The 19,844-nt window shown below is 41.2% G+C and overlaps 1 protein-coding gene across 1 annotated transcript in view; it reads right to left on the bottom strand.

Moving 5' to 3' along the window:
- Positions 1–1,726: 1,726 nt before the first annotated feature.
- Positions 1,727–19,844, bottom strand: part of LOC311252642 (thyrotropin-releasing hormone-degrading ectoenzyme-like) — a 169,774-nt gene continuing 151,656 nt past the window's right edge. The window contains exons 17-20 of the mRNA XM_084345970.1: positions 12,351–12,518; positions 8,604–8,744; positions 8,431–8,512; positions 1,727–6,276 (exon numbers count right to left, since the gene is read on the bottom strand). Of these exons, the coding sequence (XP_084202096.1) occupies positions 6,124–6,276; positions 8,431–8,512; positions 8,604–8,744; positions 12,351–12,518 (544 nt within the window). The 3' untranslated portion in view covers positions 1,727–6,123. The remainder of the gene's footprint in view (positions 6,277–8,430; positions 8,513–8,603; positions 8,745–12,350; positions 12,519–19,844) is intronic.

Raw genomic sequence — 19,844 nt, 5'->3', positions numbered from 1 at the left:
AGACGTGTCACACACGCACACAAGCACACACACACATACACATGAAAACACAGACAGCTCTGCAGGGTTGTTGGTTTGAATCCCGACAGTCTGTTCAGTCTTCTTCCTCCCTGAAGTTAAATAATGAGCGCTCATAAGTTTTATTGTAATATATTTCGGCAAAGTGGGCCACCTGACTGTTCGCATTGTTTCCATGGCGACGGACATGGCTACCAGGATTCATGAAGAAGTGTTGATACACTTTCAAACTTCTACTACAAGCTTTTCAACTTCTAGTAATGCTCCTGTTTTCATCACTTCAAGCTCTAACAATGAACTTTAAAGGAAGAGTTTACTCGTGGCAGCTTCCACAAATGAGTCATCCCTTTGTGCAGTGAAAAATAACATCAAAGTGATTTTTTAATTTATGTTTTTTATTATTTAAATGCAGGGGATGTAATGTCTGCCTCCAGGGGTCCCTCAGTCAAAACAATGAAAACAAAAGACGTCATGAAGCGCTGCGGGATCGTGGAAGTTGTCTTGTTAAACAACCAACTTTGAAGGATGAAATCTGACATGACTCAGACAGAAATGTTCATGAACACGGTAATGTTTTAAAGTTGTATTCACATTATGTCTAGTCACATTTGCTGACTTCCTCCTTCACTCTGTGACGTATCATCTTGTGTTTGTCATCATAAATGCTCCTTCTCCTCTCAGCCTCTGGAGGGATGTGGAGATGACTACAGCTGGAGACAGCAGCTTGCAGGCTGAGCACCGGCAGGGGAACGTAAACAGATTGTAGCTCACAAGCACATACAGTAATACTCCAAGCTGTCAGGATGCGTTCCCCCTGTTGTAAATGGTCAAATTTAAAGATATCAGCCTGAAAATCACAGGACTTATCTGTTGTGGGGAAAGAAGTCAGCAGTATGAATTTGAAAGATGTGTGAGCCTCCTTTCACATTGAACAGAGGGGGAACAGTATCTGGCAGCAATACTCCTAGCTGTCAGGATGCGTTCCCCCTGTTATAAATGGTCAAATTTAAAGATATCAGCCTGAAAATCACAGGACTTGTCTGTTGTGGGGAAAGAAGTCAGCAGTATGAATTTGAAAGATGTGTGAGCCTCCTTTCATGTTGAACAGAGGGGGAACAGTATCTGGCAGCAATACTCCAAGATGTCAGGATGCGTTCCCCCTGTTGTAAATGGTCAAATTTAAAGATATCAGCCTGAAAATCACAGGACTTGTCTGTTGTGTCAAGTCCTGTGATTTTCAGGCTGCCAGGGAAAGAAGTCAGCAGTATGAATTTGAAAGATGTGTGAGCCTCCTTTCATATTGAACCGAGAGAAACAGTATCTGACAGTACTGTATGGGACAGTATTTTTTAGCAGCAGTGTTGAACAGTAAGGACCTCACCATCCTATAAACTGTTCAAAATGTGTCATTGATTGTAAGTTTGACAATACATTTTCAAAGTTCGCTTATCTGGGTTTTTTCATGTAGCAGTGAAACACTCAAAGTGTTTTGTCAGAGACTATGACAATAAAGCTCTTTTGAATCTTGAAAGCTTGAGGATATTATTGAAAAAAATTAAATTTGCGCTGGGGTCATGTGAAAATCACAATTTCACATGTGATATTTTCGTAAAAGTCATGTGAAACTCAAACAAAGGCAAAAAAAATTACATGGGGGCATTCTCATTACTTGATCTTTGATTCAGAACTGAAAAAGACTGGATCACACTCAAGGTTAACCATTTTAATATCTTCCAATCAGAAAACACAGGAAACCACAGCAGTGCAAACAGGAAGTAGGATTATACTCTGCTCTGCAACTTCCTGTTTCCGTCGCATTTTGGTCCCACGTCGTCATCATCGTCACACTTTTTACATTTTCTGCTTTAACATCTTCAAGTTCCACATTTTGATTTTAAATATTCTATTTTTATGATTAACACTGTTTGTACACGGGGCAGATTTGTTGTGTCTTTTGAAAAGCAAATTTCCCTGACAGGAAAATACTGGTTTGAAATGCACTGAATAATTAGCATAATAATCATAATAATACTAATTAGCTTTTTCACATCATCAACATTTATAATTACTGACTCGACCGTCATCATTAAATCTGCCATCATCCTGAGTCCTGATCATAATCATAACAATTTTAGTTATCATGACTGGCACAGCAGTCTTCATCGCCACAAGTGCTGCCGTTATCTTCATAATCATCTTCATCACACACACACGCACACACATCACTGGACACACTGTGTATAGAAGCAGGCAGGCCCATTAATTCATATATGGCTCAATTATTAACATCAATGCCGGATCTAACAGAAGAGGAATAACTTCAAAAAGTCTGTTCAACAGGACGGAGGTTCAATGCACCACACTTCAGTTCATATAATTAATTTGTTTCATTTTAGGTTCCAAAATACCTAAAAGTCTCCACGTTGGACCCCAAAAACGTCACACAGATGCATTTTTTCCACACTTCCTGTTCCCAGTTCGTTGTTTCCAAGACTTGAGACTCCACAGTTCAAAATGCTGAGGGAAAAAGCAGACATCCAAACCCTGTAAAATCCATTGTCCTGTGAAATCCATCATGTCGTAAGACTCTTATCTTGTAGAATCCACAGCACAGCAGAGCCCATTAAACTGTACAATCCATGCTGCTAGAAAAACTGTTGACTTGTAGAGTCCGTCATACTTTCTGTCAAACTGCTCAAGAACAATTTACGTTGTACACTCTGTCATGTGGAAGGATCTGTTGCACTGTACAATCCATCATGGCGTCAAATCCATCAAATCCGTCAAACTGTGGAGATTTGTGTCCATCGCATTTTTAACAACTTCCATCCATCTCCCCATAAAATCATTAGAATCGTAGAATTTGTTGGTCCATTGAAGAATCAGTCGTACTTTGAATCCATCAAACTGCAATATTCAAAGCCTTATAAGATCCGTCAGGCTAGAATTTAATTAATCCACCGCCCTGTGAAGTTTACGTTCCTGCTGACTTGTGGGATTTTACACCACAGAATCCATCATGCTGCAGAATCTGTCATGCTATAAATTCCTTCACATATTTCCAATCTTGTCACACAAACTGTAAAAGTCCACTGAGGATGAACTTTAACTGTCGCCATCTGAAGTCTCATGTAAAAAGCCACATCATCATCAGCATATTATCACACTCAGAGAGTCTCCATTATCTCGTCAGCCATTTCCTTGCCCCAATTTTACTACCCTCCACTCATTTATCCGTAAATCTGGGGACAGAAAAAAGGATTGACTAAAAGCTAACCACTGATTGGCTAAAAAAATTATCTTTCTGTCCAGTAGCCGAGGCCGATGTGCTTCAATCAACAACTTTCTGGTTTTGTGCTTTGTGAAACCAAGGAGATCTGTTGAGTTTTTATTTGGTCAGAGTTTTAATCTCAGTCAGTCTTTCTCAGGAGATAACTATCAGGTTTTACAGGTCACTAAATAAGAGCAAGTTTATTGGTTGACAGATTGCAGGTGGGTGAAGTTTGGACAAACTATTTTAACTTGAGTTGCATCAAAATAGTTCTCTGTTTTTGTTTACTGCGAGGTTTACCTTCTGTTGTTCCACTGTCTGAATTGTACTTTGTATCCTACAGATAAATCAGAATTGCAGTGTCCATAGATATTTTTAATATTTTTAAAAAAAAATAGTTTTGGCTAAACATTCCACTATGCAAGGCTTTGTCTTTGCATTATTCATTTGACATAAAACCATGTCAGCGGTGACCCAAAGTACTTTTCTGAAATCTCAATTTTCTACAAAGTTCATGACTAAGAAAGAAAAGGAAATGAGTGAAGCAGGAAGTTATTTCTGACACAGCAACTTTGGAAAGTTAGGATGAAGATGTGTGATGTCTCTCAATATACAACAAAATATAACTAACGAGAAACCGAAGAAAGACAGTTGGCCTTTCTTTGTGTAGTCAAATCAATGTTTTTGTTGTCTTTTCTTTAGTTTTACAAAATGTCCTTGTTTTTAATTTGTTATGAATTTCTTCTCACTGTGCTGCACTTTTTTAATTTGCTTTCAAAAGGTAATTATGAGGGCCCAAGCATGAACGGTGTCAAGGCCCTTTATTATTATTATTGTTATTATTTTTCTTCCAAAAGAATCATATTTTTGAGCGCTTTAACATGCTCACAAAAAAAAAAATCACAAAACGTTGCACAAAATGTTATGGTGTAAAAATAACTCGCCAGCACACCCTAAAATGCAGCCCCGGGACTGCTTTCACAGACATGTATGAAATTTGGTACACACATGTATCACATTTAGAACTTAAAAAAACTACCTACCATTACCTAAATCCATTAGAAAGTCATCCATTTTGACCTTTAATTAGGGCTAGGGCAACGACTGGCGTGAGGACTCTATTGAAACTGAAGGAAATATTATTTTGATTCTTCTTCTTCTGTGACAAGAATCTAATTTTGGGGCTAAACATGCTCAAAAACTCATGAAACTTTACACAAAATTATATTCTGGTGGATTTTTACATATTTTATGAGTTTTGTACTAATTTTTTGCGGTTTACACGCGTTGCACTTCTAGAGTTTTAATGATTTTTATATTTCACTCATTGGTTTTTCCTCTTTGCATCTGTCAAAATATGTAAATATATGGACGGCACAGATGACAGTTTCTCACATGGGAGACTTGGAAATGTAAACTGGAGCTTTTCGATCTGATGTCCAGAAATGTTTAAAGTACAGTCAGATTTCGTCTCCATTATACCTCTACTACATCCCAACATGCCTTTTATGTGAGAACATCTTTTGCCTCATTGATTTGTTTTTCACTTTAGGCTGTTTAAAACAGACAACAACATCAATGCTCGTCAGTAATTCTTCCACATGTGATGTTCCCTGTGGTTTAGAGCAAAATCTTAAAGCTATTATGAGTTTTTATACACAAAGAACAGTTCTGAGGAGGGGCCCAGCAAAGCCTCCCAAACCCGCTGATGTTTTCTAAACTGCTGTAGTTTTTGATCTTAAAAGAAAAAAAAAAAAGCCTAGCTGCTTTTCAAATTCAGGCTGAAGCAGTTTGAATGTTGTGGAGAGTTAATGAGTTTGAATGAGTCCTCTGAGTGCTGTGATCAGAGGACACCGAGTCCATGTAGTGTTAATTACAGCTCTGTTCAATGATCGACATGCAGCTGACTGCTGGGAGATCTGCCTTCTGCTGTCGGCTGGTTTCATGTAGAGAACACAGGAAGGTCCGATTTAAAATGTTCTGGGTCACTGGTTGATGACGAATTTGGATTAGAAAACACAAGCTTCATCTCGAGTCAGCCAATTAAATGTATTCATCGTGACTGGGCTTGTTCCTTTAAGTAGGATACAGTTTGGTCTGGATGCTTTCCCTGTTTTTTTTTTTTAAATTCAGCTCAATTTCAGGATCAAATTAGAAAGTCAAAGCTTCTGTTCTGGTCATCTTCTGATCTTCAGACCTACAAAGACCTTTAGCTCGGACATGAGAAGCAGGACAGCTCATGGCTGTTGTAAGTCGCATCACAGGCCATATTGCACTCCTGACTTCCAGTATTGATGTCAGGAAGGTCCGCATAGTTCAAATTGCGTGTTGCTAATGTATTAAGTTTTTTTTTTTTTTTTTTGTAGTTTACAGAAAATTTCCTGAAAACAAACTGTAGTTTTGGTTTTTGAGTCAATAAGAAACCATACCAATACCACACCAATCTGCTGTTGTAATATCTCATTTTGCTAATTCCAAGAACGTTCTGATCATAATCACAATGTTTTGGTTGTGAGGCTAGTTGCTAGCTTGCAATTACAGAAGCAGCGACTGCTAGCTAGCTTGCACTTTTAGTCACGTAAATTTGTCTTTACTTTTTACAGTGCAGAAAACCAGTTTAACCACATCAGTCACACAAATAATCCGTCTGAAACAAAAAGCTTGAAAACACATTTCTTTAAAAGCAAAACCAGTTGAGAAACCAGCTGAACGACCAGTCAAGTCAGTCTTTCTCTTCATTCACTCTCTCTGACTGCATCTGTAAGCTAGCAGTGCATTAGCATTAGCTTAGCAGTCAGTTTGCAGTCACTTCACTCTAGCTAGTTGGCGTAGCGTTAGCCGAGGGCGAGGTTCGGAGGTTTGCGCAGCCACTGGTAGAACTGCCGCCGGTGGAGGCGGTGCCAGCGCACGTTGCCCTCAACGACCTCCAGCGCCCGCGGCAACGCAGGCCCCGCCCCCACGCCACTCGACTGGATGAACTCTTTTAACTGAGGAAAGAAAGGACAGGAAGAAGAGAGACAGAGAGGGAAATAATGGAGGGAGGAGGGACAAGGAAGATGATAGGAAGAAATTAGAATTAGAAATTTAAACCCCAGTGTGACACCAAGAAGATCAGAAAAACAAGGAAATAACATGGTCCTAAAGAGGATGAAAAATGTAATTACACTCGACTAAATGAAAAAGTTAATGATTAAATTACTGATTTATCTTCTCTCACAGAGCTAAATATGGCAGTAAAGAGGTTTCATTTTCATCTGTTACAACAAATGTTTCAACTGCTCTGATTACGTCTCTCACTGGCTTCTTCTTCATGCCGATTGTGGCAGAGGCTCGTGGGTATTGTAGCGTTTAGACCTGTCTGTCAAGCCAATGAAAGGCAAAACGTAATTCCTGAGACATGAGGTGGAAATCATTCAACTGGCAGAAAGAGTTCTGTGTTTCAGTGTGAAGGAACGTTCGCTCAAGCATAGTGTTGGATACTTACTATGGTCAGCTCAAAAGGATAAAGATATAAAACTGAAGTGAAAATACAGAGGGCTGAAAAAACAACTCCAATAGAAGGAGTGTCCAGATACTTTGGTCCATATGATATATCTAATTCCAGCCCAAAGTGAAGAACCGAGTCATCAGACAGCCGTCGGGTCAAAAACTAAAGGCTGCTTGATGTTTTAGTAAAGAGACGACTTCCCTTTTTCAATGACATTTCAATAAACTGCAACATTTGAGCGAAAGAAAGTGAATTATTAAAGTTAAACCGTCCTTTGAAAGGTTGATGATTCAAGGGAAACTTTCTTTAAAAGGTTCATAATTAAAGGTAAAATTTCCAGCATGAAAGTATGAAAGTGGAACTTTGTCTTAAAAGGCCACTAAGGAAATGGTTTCCAGCGCGAGAGGTGAAGTATGAAAGAGAAACTTTCTGTGTCCAAAGAAAAACTTTGAAGGAAAGAGAATTAACAAAGTTAAGGACTAAAGAGGAAACTTAGTGTTGGTCAGAGTTTGACAGATTCACTGGAGCGAAATGGTGAAAATCCATCCCCTCTACTCACTTTAATGCAGTTCATATTGTTAACTGCACTCCTCTGCTCTTCTTCACTTTCAGTTCACTCTTCTATCTGTTCCCTTATTCTCTTCCTGCCTAATTATCCTCTGTCTTACACTTACACTCTGTTCTCTTCCCACTTTGAGAGGGGAAATAAAAGGCGCATCATTCGTTTCCTTTCAGGCAGTTTTTGTATTCGGGGTTTCCATTTTAATTCTTGCTGATTCTGTTCAGAGGCTTCACAGACACTACAGCCCACGCTGAGGCCGTTTTTTGTTACCATACCAACAGAAGTGTTGGAAAAAATCTCAAACAAAATGCTTTCATCACAAAAGTATTCACCACAAAGGAGAAATGAAAAGTGAGAGTTTGATTCAGAAACACCCACAACCCTTTACAGCATGTAGAAAATGTGAGGTTGGGAACATTAGGAAGATGGATTAAAAACAAACTTCTGCTTTCATTTTATTTCTCATTTCTACCTTCTCCTTTTAGTAAAGAGGTTCAGGAAAACCACTGTTTCAAAGAAAATATCAGGGAAACCATAGCGGTTATATTTAATATTTAGAAAACTGTAAGCTTCAGATCAACGTTTCTGATTCAAGAGTAAGAGGACATTTTTTAATACGTTTGAGTCAGCTACCAAAAGACGATTTCCATTGACACATTTCCCTCAGATGATCCTCGTACTCGTAGGAAGTACATTATCTGAACCGGATGCTCGTTGCAGCCGAGTGCTCGCTCAACTCTTTGAAATATAAATAACCATGTGTAATGAATTACAGTAACAAAGGCTACAATAAACATTGTTTTTGCTCTTCTCTTTCAAACATTACAGAGGATTAAGACTCTGAAAGGTCTGTGGTGGTGAACGAACTACAAAAGACTAGATGATTGTTGAGACTACGTAGACTTTAAGGCTTTGTAGTGATCATTTGAGAAGTTGAGGTAACGAGTAGGAAACAGAAGTAACTACAACACGGTGTATTTGTCCCAAACCGTTTGGTATTGGACGTCTGGTTCCTCAGGTGTCCCTCTTGGTTTTGTTCGTCCTGTGACCCAAACAATTACTGTCCGTATGTGTACGTTTGTGTGTTTTTACCTCGTTGAGTTCCTTCTCGGTGTTCAGGAACTCTGTGACTCCACCGATGAGCTTCGAATTCATGAACAGCGCTTCACCATAACTGAACAGAGACAGACAGACAGAGTTAACTGTGTCACGTTCAACAGCCTCCACATGGACTGACGGACTGATGGACTCTCTCAGTCTCTCACCGTGCGTTGAGGACGTCCCACTTTTCTCTGAAGTACTTCCAGGCGAGGTTTCGACCCTGAGGGTTTCTACCAACGTGGATGATGACGTCGATCACGTCCTGCTCTGGGACCAGGTCGGAGGTCAGAGACAGGTTCAGTAACCTGGGAGACACAGAGACACAGAACAGAAAGATTAATCAAAAGCTTTTTCAAACTGTCTGTCAGGAGGGACATTTTTCTTTTTCACCTCAGGAAGCCAAACACACAAACACAGGCTGCATATCTGTTTACGTAAAACAGGCAGAAAAAGGTCAAGTTCTCGGATGGAAATTGACATTTTGCAGTTTTGGGTTTGTTGTGCGGAGCCCTGCCGCAGGGTGATTCTGTCAAACCACTAATTACTCCTTTGAAAATGAGACTCCACACTTAGATGAGCTCCAGTAATCTGATTACCCCCAGAGTGTAAGAGATTGAGGGAATTACATGAAGTGTTTGTCGGCAGAATCCTGATAATTTGGACGAGTGAACAAATTAATCCGAGTTTGTGAAGGATGTGAGACTGAGCGAGACGAAGAGAGTGATGTCCATTCATCAAACACTGTGATCAGAGTTTACCTTCATCTTCTCTGACTGTTTCCACTTCTCTGTTTGTTATATCCCTACACTGAGTGTGTGTGTGTGTGTGTGTGTGTGTGTGTGTTGTTTGTAGCCGCTGTCTTTTCATTAAACCTCCCAAATCAATTTTTCTCTCCCTTTTCCCACAATCCCTCTGTGCTGAAACCATTTCCTGTGTGACCAATCAGTGTGCGCTTCAGAGTGTGTGTGTGTGTGTGTGTGTGTGTGTGTGTGTGTGTGTGTGTGTGTGTGTGTGTGAGAGAGAGAGCTCCTATCAGAACATGCAGTACAACCTCTCTGATTGCAGAACAGTTTACTGTGGCTAGAAAATCAATACCTGACACACACACACACACACAAACACACACCGATCGGTCTCACTGTACAGTTTTGAGTGTGTGTGAGATCCATCGTTGTTATTTTTCTCAACAAGAGATAGCGGCAGTTAGGCCCTGATAAAAACTCTGCTTTTTACACACACACACACACACACACACACACACACACACACACACACACACACACAGATTTGTGTACATGTACGGCCTCGGGCAAAACTGCACGTTTCTGTTTCTCTTTTCGTGCGCCACAGAAAATTAACTCGCAGACACTGAAACATGCTGCAGTTTAAAAAAATCCATCACAGTCAGCATTTTGCTCCCTGAAGTTTCGGGTCAAAGTGTTGTTAAAGTGTCATTACCATGTTGTAACACAGCTGAGTGCTCCTTTTATTTTAAATGCTCCTCAACATCCAATTTTTGAGAGTCAAACACCCAATCACAACACACCCCGTATCCACAGCACTCAGCCCTTCTGTCGGCACTCTGCGTTCATTTCATCTGTATTCCTGCACGTTTATTATTTGTATTTGTATTATTCCTATTTTTGAAAGCTTACGGTAGTGTTGTAGTACTCAAGATTGGTCTCAAGACCATTTTTGTCTCGGCCTCGGACTGGGTGGACTTTGAACAAGACTGGTCAAGACCATCGCTGATGGGCTTTTTGTCCATCCTTACTGATAAGAGTGAAAAAAGACCCTCTCAAAAACAACTAATACCTTCAAATCATTGGTAGTGTAAAGATTTCCCCCAGCTAAAAAAAAAAGAAAACTCACATTTTGATGTTTTGTTATGATTTTCCTTTGATATATATGGTCTTGGTCTTGTCTCGGTCCCGGTACTCTCCAGTCTCGGTAATGTCTTGGTCTCGGTTGGTGCGGTCTTGACTACAACACTAGCTTACGGATACGGACTAACGGAGCAGTACCTCCGGTAGTCATGGGGGGGCAGTAATAGTTAGTGATAGTTAAAGCCAGACACGACCACAAGACAAGAGGAAGAAGTTTATAAAAATGGAGGAACCTTTTGAAGAGACATTAAGATGTTATGATGTTATGTTGCCCGGGCACAGAGACGAACAGCTGCTACAGAACAGCCGGGAGGAAACTGGACGGTGGCGTGCAAGAACAATTTGATTCTGAGCAGCGCCCCCTAGTGGTTGTATTGCTTAGCATCCATGCAAACGAGAAGGATGCATGGGAGAACGTGGTTTTACATTTTACATTAATGCCAACAATGCCAATACCTGAGGATGTATGAAGGTTTGAACGGTTGCTCCATTTCGCAGAGGGAGATCTTAACCACTACCTCTTGTAACTCTGTTCTGAGAGGCAAGGGGGCGCTTTGAAAACACGAGGGGTAGAAACTGGAAATGGGATTGAGCCATAAAATCTAAATCAAGCAGACATATTGAAAACATTAAGGCTGATGACATAAAGCTGCACTCATCCATACTCGTGTATTAAAAATGTATCCATGTCGTATGAACACGGTTGCTTGTATTGACAAACCCCCAGAGAGTCAGCAGACGCTGCAGCTCCTCTCAGCCCTTTTCTCATAGTATTGTTCTAATTTTACAACCTGCAACTTTACTGTTTTGCTTCAGTCTCACAGCTCTCATTAATCTCCAGCAGCAGCAGCAGGCAGCTGTTTCCAGCTGACAAGTTCTGAACACTACCTGCCCAGCACTGAACAGCAGACAGACGCCGTCAGAGACTAAAGCAGGTGAAGACAACGGAGCGTTTAGCAGCTAAACAACAGCTAAATCCCACGGGAGGTGGTGGAGACCAAAAACAGAGCTAAAAGAACTGTGAATATTGGACTTAAAGACACAAACACGACTAAAAATGGATGATAATGTTGCCTCATGTTTGCTGAATGTTTAAACAGGAGACAGTTTGCTAATACGTTCCCCACAGCAACTTTCTGATGTGATAATATATCAATGTTGTGATTGCTGCTTGTTCCGCTGCCACGAGATAAATTATAGCTGCATTCTTCTCCAGCGCTGTTGTGTGTCCTCATAAATTAATGTGTAAGCGTCTCTGTGAGATGCAATTAAGCACATGAACTGTGGAGGAAGATTATCTGGGAGTGAAGTGAGGTCAGCAGTAAACTCTGAGCAAACCACAACAAGAATGGAGGAACTTTCTGAGGAGAAACTGAAGCCAGAGCCAGACTTTATTGACTTTTGGGGAGTCTAGAGGAAGAATAGCTGATTATTCTCTGGAAAAAGGAAACAAAACTTGTGTTGTGATAAAGTGATATTGTACTACATTCAATATACCAACTCAAAAGAGTAGATTAAGTGTTCAGGTAATCTTTAAACCTGCAATAACTGACTTTTTGGGCCACTTGTGGGCAGCAGAAACGAGTTGTCGACACAACATTGACACATCTTCAATTTTTAAGTTGATATGGTGAACTTGAAGAAAAAGAAGAAGAAGAAGACTGTGATGATGAAGAAGAAGAAGAAGACGACGACGATGATGAAGAAGACTCACCAGACTCCCTTAACAAATCACACGATTTTAAGAGTTGTTGCGAGACGAGAAAATTAAAAAGAAACTTTGCGACACGGCTAACCCTAACCCTCAATGCAAAGTTTCTTCTTCCAACAGTGAGAGAGAACTTCTAAGTCAATGTTCAGATCTGTAATATTGAGTTTTCAGACAGGCAATTTAAAAACAATCAGTCTCATACATGGACATTAAAATACAGACATCTTTCTGTTTCCATGCGAGGTCAAACCATTCATCGTCTATCCTTTTCTCAGAGCTGACACACACGAACTAAACAGCGCTGTGATTTGTACCTGTTGAGCAGGAAGATGTTGTCGGAGCAGGTCAGAGCCTCCAGCAGGATCTTCTTCTCTGAGACGGCGTTGGACGAGTGAAACTTCATCCAGATGAACTCCCACACGTCCTCGTCCATCAGGCTGACGCCGGTGCAGTAAACTATGTCTCTGATGTTGGGAGGAATCCTGCAAAGACACAAGATCCAGCCATCAGACCGACCCAGTCTCCAGTAGAGCGGTATGTGGTTTGACTTCTGTGCTGGATGTGAGTGTGACAGTGGACCAGGAAAGATAATAAAACTGAAAACCCAGATAAGAGACGTCCTCAGGATTAACCAGAACTCTCTCTGGATACAGAGCAAGACATTTTTATTCCATTAGGGAGCTCCATTAAAACATCCCTTCACTTTTCCTGTGGACACTTAAAGACACTTTCCCAACAACTGGGACTCTAAAACGTCTAAAAACCCCTGATTGGCAGGTGCACTTCTGAATATATTGTGTTGGAATTTAACTATTGAACTTCTGTCTGATATCCACCGTGTTTGAAGCCAGACTGTTGGTATAAATCAAAATCTGGTCGGATTTATAAATCAGGTGTCTCATAACGTGTGTTCCTCGGTCGACACTGTGTTTCTTCTGCATCAGAACAGTCGTCATTGTTAAGATAGTTTACTTTCCTAAGTCGAGGAGGAAGAAGCCACGAGTTATAAGTAAAGACAGAAGAAGAAGCAAAGTTGGACTGTTGTGTTAGTCCGACTGAAATCGTACTAGCAGATACTCATAGAACTGGAGTTACTACAGGTAACTAATGTTGTTGGTTGGCTGTTTTATACACAAAGGTACACACACACACACACACACACACACACACACACACACACACACACACACACACACACACACACACTCTGTGCCCCAGCTGGTTACTGGCCTGAATCATCAGTAAGGCAAAAGGTGAACATTTCCATCACACTACAATGTGTGAAGGAGAGGAAGTGTGTGTGTGTGTGTGTGTGTGTGTGTGTGTGTGTGTGTGCGTGCGTGCGTGCTGGTGTGTGTGTGTGTGTCAGTGTACTTGACCTAAATTGTCAGTAAACCAAAACTAAAAACTTTCATCACAATACAGTGTGCTCAGCTGGCAGCAGAAATTATATACTGAACAACCTGTGTGTGTTTGAGTGTGTGTGTCATGAGTGTGTGTGTCATGAGTGTGTGTGTTTGAGTGTGTGTGTCATGAGTGCGTGTGTTTGAGTGTGTGTTTATTCTGTGTGTGCAGAGTGAGTGATGCAGGGACAATTACATCATTCACCGACCTGGGAAATCATTTTAGAGATGCTCCACTTAAGAGCAAGCTTCAACACACACACACACACACACACACACATACACTGGCTAACTTCCACATTACTGCTGACTGTGGCATCAAAGTCCTTCTCAGACAACATCTGCCACATACTGTGTACTGGAGTGTGTGTTTGAGTGTGTTGGAGCAGATAACGTGACGTCTGAGCTTCCACCAGGTTATTTATCGTGTAAAACACGAAGTACGACGGCGTCTTCTGCCGCCGCCGTGGTTCTGCTGCCGCTATCACCACCTTATCTCTGGCGCTCCTCCAGCCTCTGATGCTATTCCTAATAAAAATAACAGTAATAATGTAGAGTTTTTCTCTGCAGAATATAAAATGGAGGAACTGAGTCTCTGGAAACCTCCAGATGGCTCTGATCCCATTAACTAACACACCGACTGTGTGTGTGTGTGTGTGTGTGTGTGTGTGTGTGTGACTGTGTGTTTTAGCAGTCTGTAGAGGATGTTTTATGTCCTGAAGCTCTGTCTTTCTCCTGAAATATCTCCTCCTCCCACTCAATGCTTCCCCTGCATCAAACTCCCATCCTGACAGTAAACATGTCTCCTCGCCATCTGCTCTGTCTGTCCGTCCGACTCCGCAGTCGAAATGTCACTCTGACTTTTTAAAAATTACTCAGCCAGAGTGATAAAACATTTAAAGTACCCGACAGAGGAACTCGGACCCGGTCAGGTAATTAAAGCCCGACCGCGGTCGCCTGCTGTGCTGTGACTGTGACCACAGCTCGTCCTGCGACTGCAGATTCACACCAGATATGAGACGTGCCAATGAAGCATCTTTACTTTCAATCCACGCTGACCTCTGTTACTCTGTTACTATCTCACAACCAGCTGTCCTGTCAGCGGCGCCGCTCAGAGGAATTGAAAGCAGCTGGCCGGATTTAGTTGATAAAACGCGCGACATCTGAAATTTAATGCACAGAAATGTTTTTCGCCAAAAAAAGCTTATGGTTGCGAGTTCTTCTTAGTTTGAAGAAGAGTGAGAAAAAGTTTACAAGTATACAGAAGCTGTTTGTGAAGAACTGACTGGATGAAACGTGTTATTAAGAGTTTAGGTATTATTACATGAACATGAAATGATTCTCACAGGATAAAGGCACAGTGAAGACCTGAACACAGCTCGGCACTGTGACCTCGCTGAAGTGGAATAGAAAATTAACTTAACACCCCCGAACATACATTCTGGTGGCAAGATAATCAAAATCTACCAATTACAAGCCACAAAGCCATCTTTTATTGGCTTTTTGGTGCAACATAACCCTGATATTGACCTTGATCATGACACCTTCACCTCGATTTGCTTCAGTCAGCTCAGGAAACATAGACTTTGCTAACAGAATGACCAAAATTGACCCATTTGTAGCTGAGATGTGCTGCTATTTGTTTTTAATGGGCATGGATTGCAGTAAAATAGAGAGCTAGAGTTCAAATACAGCCAGACTGTCACTTTCAGAGAGTTACAGTCAGACACCACTAATCTGACTCCGGAGGGGGTTTCCGAAGCTATTTGACCATCTGAGAGGCATTTCCTTTGAAGGATACTCTCCCCTTAATCAGCCCCATGTATGGTCCAGTTCTACTGCTACAGGGCTGTTAGTGGATTTTAAAATCTGAGCTACTGTCTCTAATCCCTAAACAACTGGTGATCACAGGGCATGAATGGGCATTTTTTAAAGGAAAAAGGGTTTTCAAAATCGACTCCGAAACTTTGCGTCTTTTAGACATTAGGGTGGGCCGACTTAAACATTTTCAAACCTGTCTGATATCAAGCCGAAGACCCGACTGGACCGGCAATACCACATTTTACCACTAGACGTGGCACAAGAGTCAGACGCTTTAAAGAGCAACATAATGAGAGCTCATGATTACAGTCCATCAGGACAACTGCGACACGTCATGTTTTCATGTTCTCACAAAAGTTCAACTTAGATGGTCTTCTTTTGAGATTAAAGGGATAGTTCGCGTATTTTGATGTACGGATGTTGTGTGGTTGAGGGAATGTAGTGCCAAAGGAAAAGGCTGTTTAACGGCAACATAACGTACCAAAAATGTTAAAAACATAGTGTACACTTAAACGGATATATGTATTTTAGAGGGCTTTTAATTTGAAATGGATACAGGAAGTGTTAAGAGATCAATGCAGTAACTTTAATTGGAGCTCCGGATCAAAACAAGGCTTCGTCTGCAGGCTACAAAAACCTACCCAACCTCTGATATTTTTCGTTTTAATCAACGTCATTAATGATATTTTCTGTCGACTTTACACCTCAGATAAGATGAGAAATACATTATTCACAGTGTCCGTCCAGATTAAAACATCACACATCATTTAGACAGACAGAAATAAAAGGTCATAGTTCAGTTATGAATCCTCATGGCTCCTGACAGCTCTGACAGCTGAAGTCAATCACACTGGACAGCAGTAGCAGGAGGGTGTATCGTGTCTGGTTCATGAGTAGTTTAGCTGAGAGCGCGCTTTTCTGCCATTCCCACCACCCTTTTCTGTTTCTGAAATAAAATGAGATTCAACCCGAGGGATTATCGATTGGTGATTCGAATTATCAGTGCTCGGAGGGCAGCAGCAGCCTGAACTGTGAGGACAGGGTAAATTACCACCACCAGAGTGTCTTTTGGATCAGGTCTGATTTACATTTGGGCTTTTTTCAGCTGTAACTTTTCTTCGGGTCCCTTTCGCATCAGCATAAATAAATGTATACATGCTGGTTTTCTGTGGGTCTGTTTGGATTAGGTCCAAAATGTTGGATCTGTGAAGCCGAGCCATGAATCTCTTGGAAGCCGATCCACACTGTATTTAACGACTCCTTGACTCATGATTTATATCCAATGCCAATACTCATTACCAGTGCAGAGAGCAGTGTGTCCTAGACATACGTAACAAAGCAAAAAATGAGGTTGTGGAGGTCTGGAGGTGTCATATTTAACCGAATCACCAAGTTTTACACATCTCCAGAATCAGCACAAGCTCAGCTAATTGTTTATATCACTCGTCAACAGTTTTATACGCTATAATGGGAGACATTAGCCCATTAAACAAACCAAAAATGTCACACTTTTTCTTTGGGTTGTGTTAAAAGTGATTTGAAGCTCCTATCTTCTTCTGTTTATGAGTTAAGCCCATTCTCTTGGGCAGGGTCCATGGGCCTTTTATTTTTGCCAGGAATTTCCATTTATTTTCCTGCCAAACATGATTTGCATCATGGCAGTTCCTGTCCAGAATCATAAATAAGCCTCAAATAAGGCCCAACAAGCGTCATGCTGTACTGAAGCTCATCCTCTCCATATCTTTGTATCTTTTTCTGTCCTCACAAGAAACTTAGAGCAACTTTTCTTCTCCGCTTTGAGCTCAGAAAAGCTGCTGTGTGGCTCCAGTTTGGGTCCACAGCACAGCTCAAAGCCAAGCCTCTGAATCAGACGCTCCGACTGGCTGCGAGGGCGGCCGTCCGAGCCAATGGAAGTGTCCAATTCAGAAGCGTGACTCTTCACTAAGCACGATGGCAGATGAAAAATGATCGATGAGCAATATGCCAGGCAATAAGCAAGACTTTGTTTACAACTTTACGTGATAGTTTAATAGAGACCTAAATGGCTCCCATGGACTCGCCAGCTGGTGTCGTTTCTCGAGTTCAACAGTAAAGAAACTGCATGTTCCCATCTCAAATATTTGAGGAGTTAGGATGCTTTAAAACAACGTCTTTGGGATCTAATACGATTCTGCAGGTTTACCTTTTTATTAATCAACCTTTCTTGAAAAGTATTACAGCCATGCTAGCGGCTCTGTGAGGATGTACTAACATCCAGTGGTGCTTTAAGATGAACTCTGATGTTCACATGTACTGTTTTTATGTCATGCTGCAAAACCAATAAGCCTTCAGGGACAAATACAGTTGAAGTTGATGTTTTGCAGGTACAATGTTTATCATGTTCAACATCTTAGTTTGGGATTTTAGCATGTTAATATTGGCTAATTAGTACTAAAAACAAAGTACAGCTAAAGTTGTTTGTGATGTCAAAGTGTTGGAGAAATCTGAATTTTGATTTGACACCAGATAAAATGTTATAATAATAATAATGAATAATGAAATAATAATATTAATAATAATAAATGTTTACAACAATGTTCGAACCAGAGAAATCCACAAGTTTACTCAAGGTACTTTCAGGAGACAGAAAGTGAGGAAAGACTTTGGGCGAACCTGACGAAACATAACGCTAAAAAAAAAAAGTCCTTTCTGAAAATGTGTGCCTCAATACGTCTGATAGATTTTCACGTTTGATGACGTGTTCACCAACGGCGTAGCAGTTTATCCGTGGATCATTTATTCAGGTCAACTCTGACTCAACTCAGCACTCACCAGAGACTCTGGTTCTCTCTCTGTAACATTACGTTCATTATTTCCCCTCCAGCTCCAGTCAGCAGTGAACATTACAGAACATAAACACCTCCGACAATGGAGGTCACCTCCGCGGATCACTGCTGCAGTCCTGTTGATAAACAGGAGTGAAGATAAATCCACCTTTTAATCCCAGAAGTTAAAAAGTAATCTCTGAGCTCTCCTCCCGTCGGTAAACGGCTCTGGATCTGATGTGACTCTGGGCGTTTATTCCTCCAGAGGGTTTGGCTCTGCACCGACCCCCTGGAATGAGCAAATGTCTTTGGTGTTGTTTTGATAAAGAGACCCCTGGTGGCAGAAATGACATATTCTGCATTTTAGTCCGTCATTATTTTAATTAATTTAATCAACTCACTGGCCAAGGTAGTTTTGCACCATAGAAACACTGAACACAATGAGAGTGGAAGGAAGGAGGGTTACATTGGGGCCCAGCAGCTCATTGTTGCCACAGGACCCCCTACCAGGTTAATCCATCAATGGCTGCAGCCACACTTGGATGAAACTGAAAACACAGCTTTTTGGACCATTTAGACGGCTAATTTGGAATAAAACCCCAGTGGGACATGATTAATAAACCAGGGGGATATCGGACTTAAAATATAAGCTGTAATTACACTCATTGTTCAGCACAGGATTTGCACCAGAGTCACATTACAGCAGGTGGTTCCTAACACCCTTTAATATGGAGGAGGCGCAGGTGTGACGCAGGTCTGCTGTTTGACTCATCATATCAAAGGCTCACTGTTCTCACTGTTACTGCAGTTTCATACACATCACTGCAAAGTACAGAACTAATGTACTGAGGGTGCTAAATTAAGTCCAGATCCATGTGTTCTCCGGTCGCTTTTTCCCGGTAATTGTGGAGACAGGTCGGATGAGCTCCCTCCTGATGAGACTCCAATTATCGGAGCCTTTTGATAAAAAGCGGTTTTGAAATGAATACGCTGGCACGGGGAGGAAAACCACATACATGTGCTCTCCAGATGGGATTAAAATCACTGAATAGAGCATGAAATATTAAAAAATCATCCCTGGAGAGATTAATTCTGCATGAATGTGGACTTACCCTACACTTTTTCACCACTGAGAGTGGAGCATTTTCAAATTGCTTCTCAGATTCTCAAAGGCCACACAGGAAAGTGGGGCTTTTCCAACACACAGCCACAGGGTCGTTACGAGAGCTGCTCAGGAGAAACCAAGGAATATTCACTGTTCAGACTACATGTTAACATGTTATCGGACATTAGCGAGGACACGACCAGCTGCTGCTCCTTCGCAGAACTCCTTCTCCAAGAATCCATTCATAAAAATCTGCTGGCTGGAGTCAGAGACGGTGTTTAATTTAGTGTTTTTTAATTTTAAGCATGTCTCTTATCACCGGCTCCCTGTTGTCCTTTACAGAACACACCAGCATCTGTTTCTATTTCATTTGCCGTTTGAAATCTAATTTTGCATATCCCGTTGAGGGAGGGAGTGAATGAGCCAGCGGCACATGAAAGAGAAAAAGTTAGAGGCAGAACGGAAGGAGGAGGGAGAAAAGAAATGTGAGATAAAAGACACGGATCACGGATGTTGTGTCTGTTACCTTTCACAGTTTACAAAAAGTCAAAGCAGAACTTCTGTCACTGGGTGTCGAGAGTGTCGAGTGTGTTTGAGAGTTAAATATTCAAACCTAAAGGTGTGTGCAGATGGAAAGAGAGACAGATTTTCAGTCTTGTGCCATTTGCATGAATC

This window comes from Pagrus pagrus (genome assembly GCF_965226575.1).
Source record: "Pagrus pagrus genome assembly, chromosome: 23".
NCBI lineage: Eukaryota > Metazoa > Chordata > Actinopteri > Spariformes > Sparidae > Pagrus > Pagrus pagrus.
The sequence above is the reverse complement of the archived record's forward strand: the minus strand, read 5'-3'. Positions and strand labels throughout refer to the sequence as shown.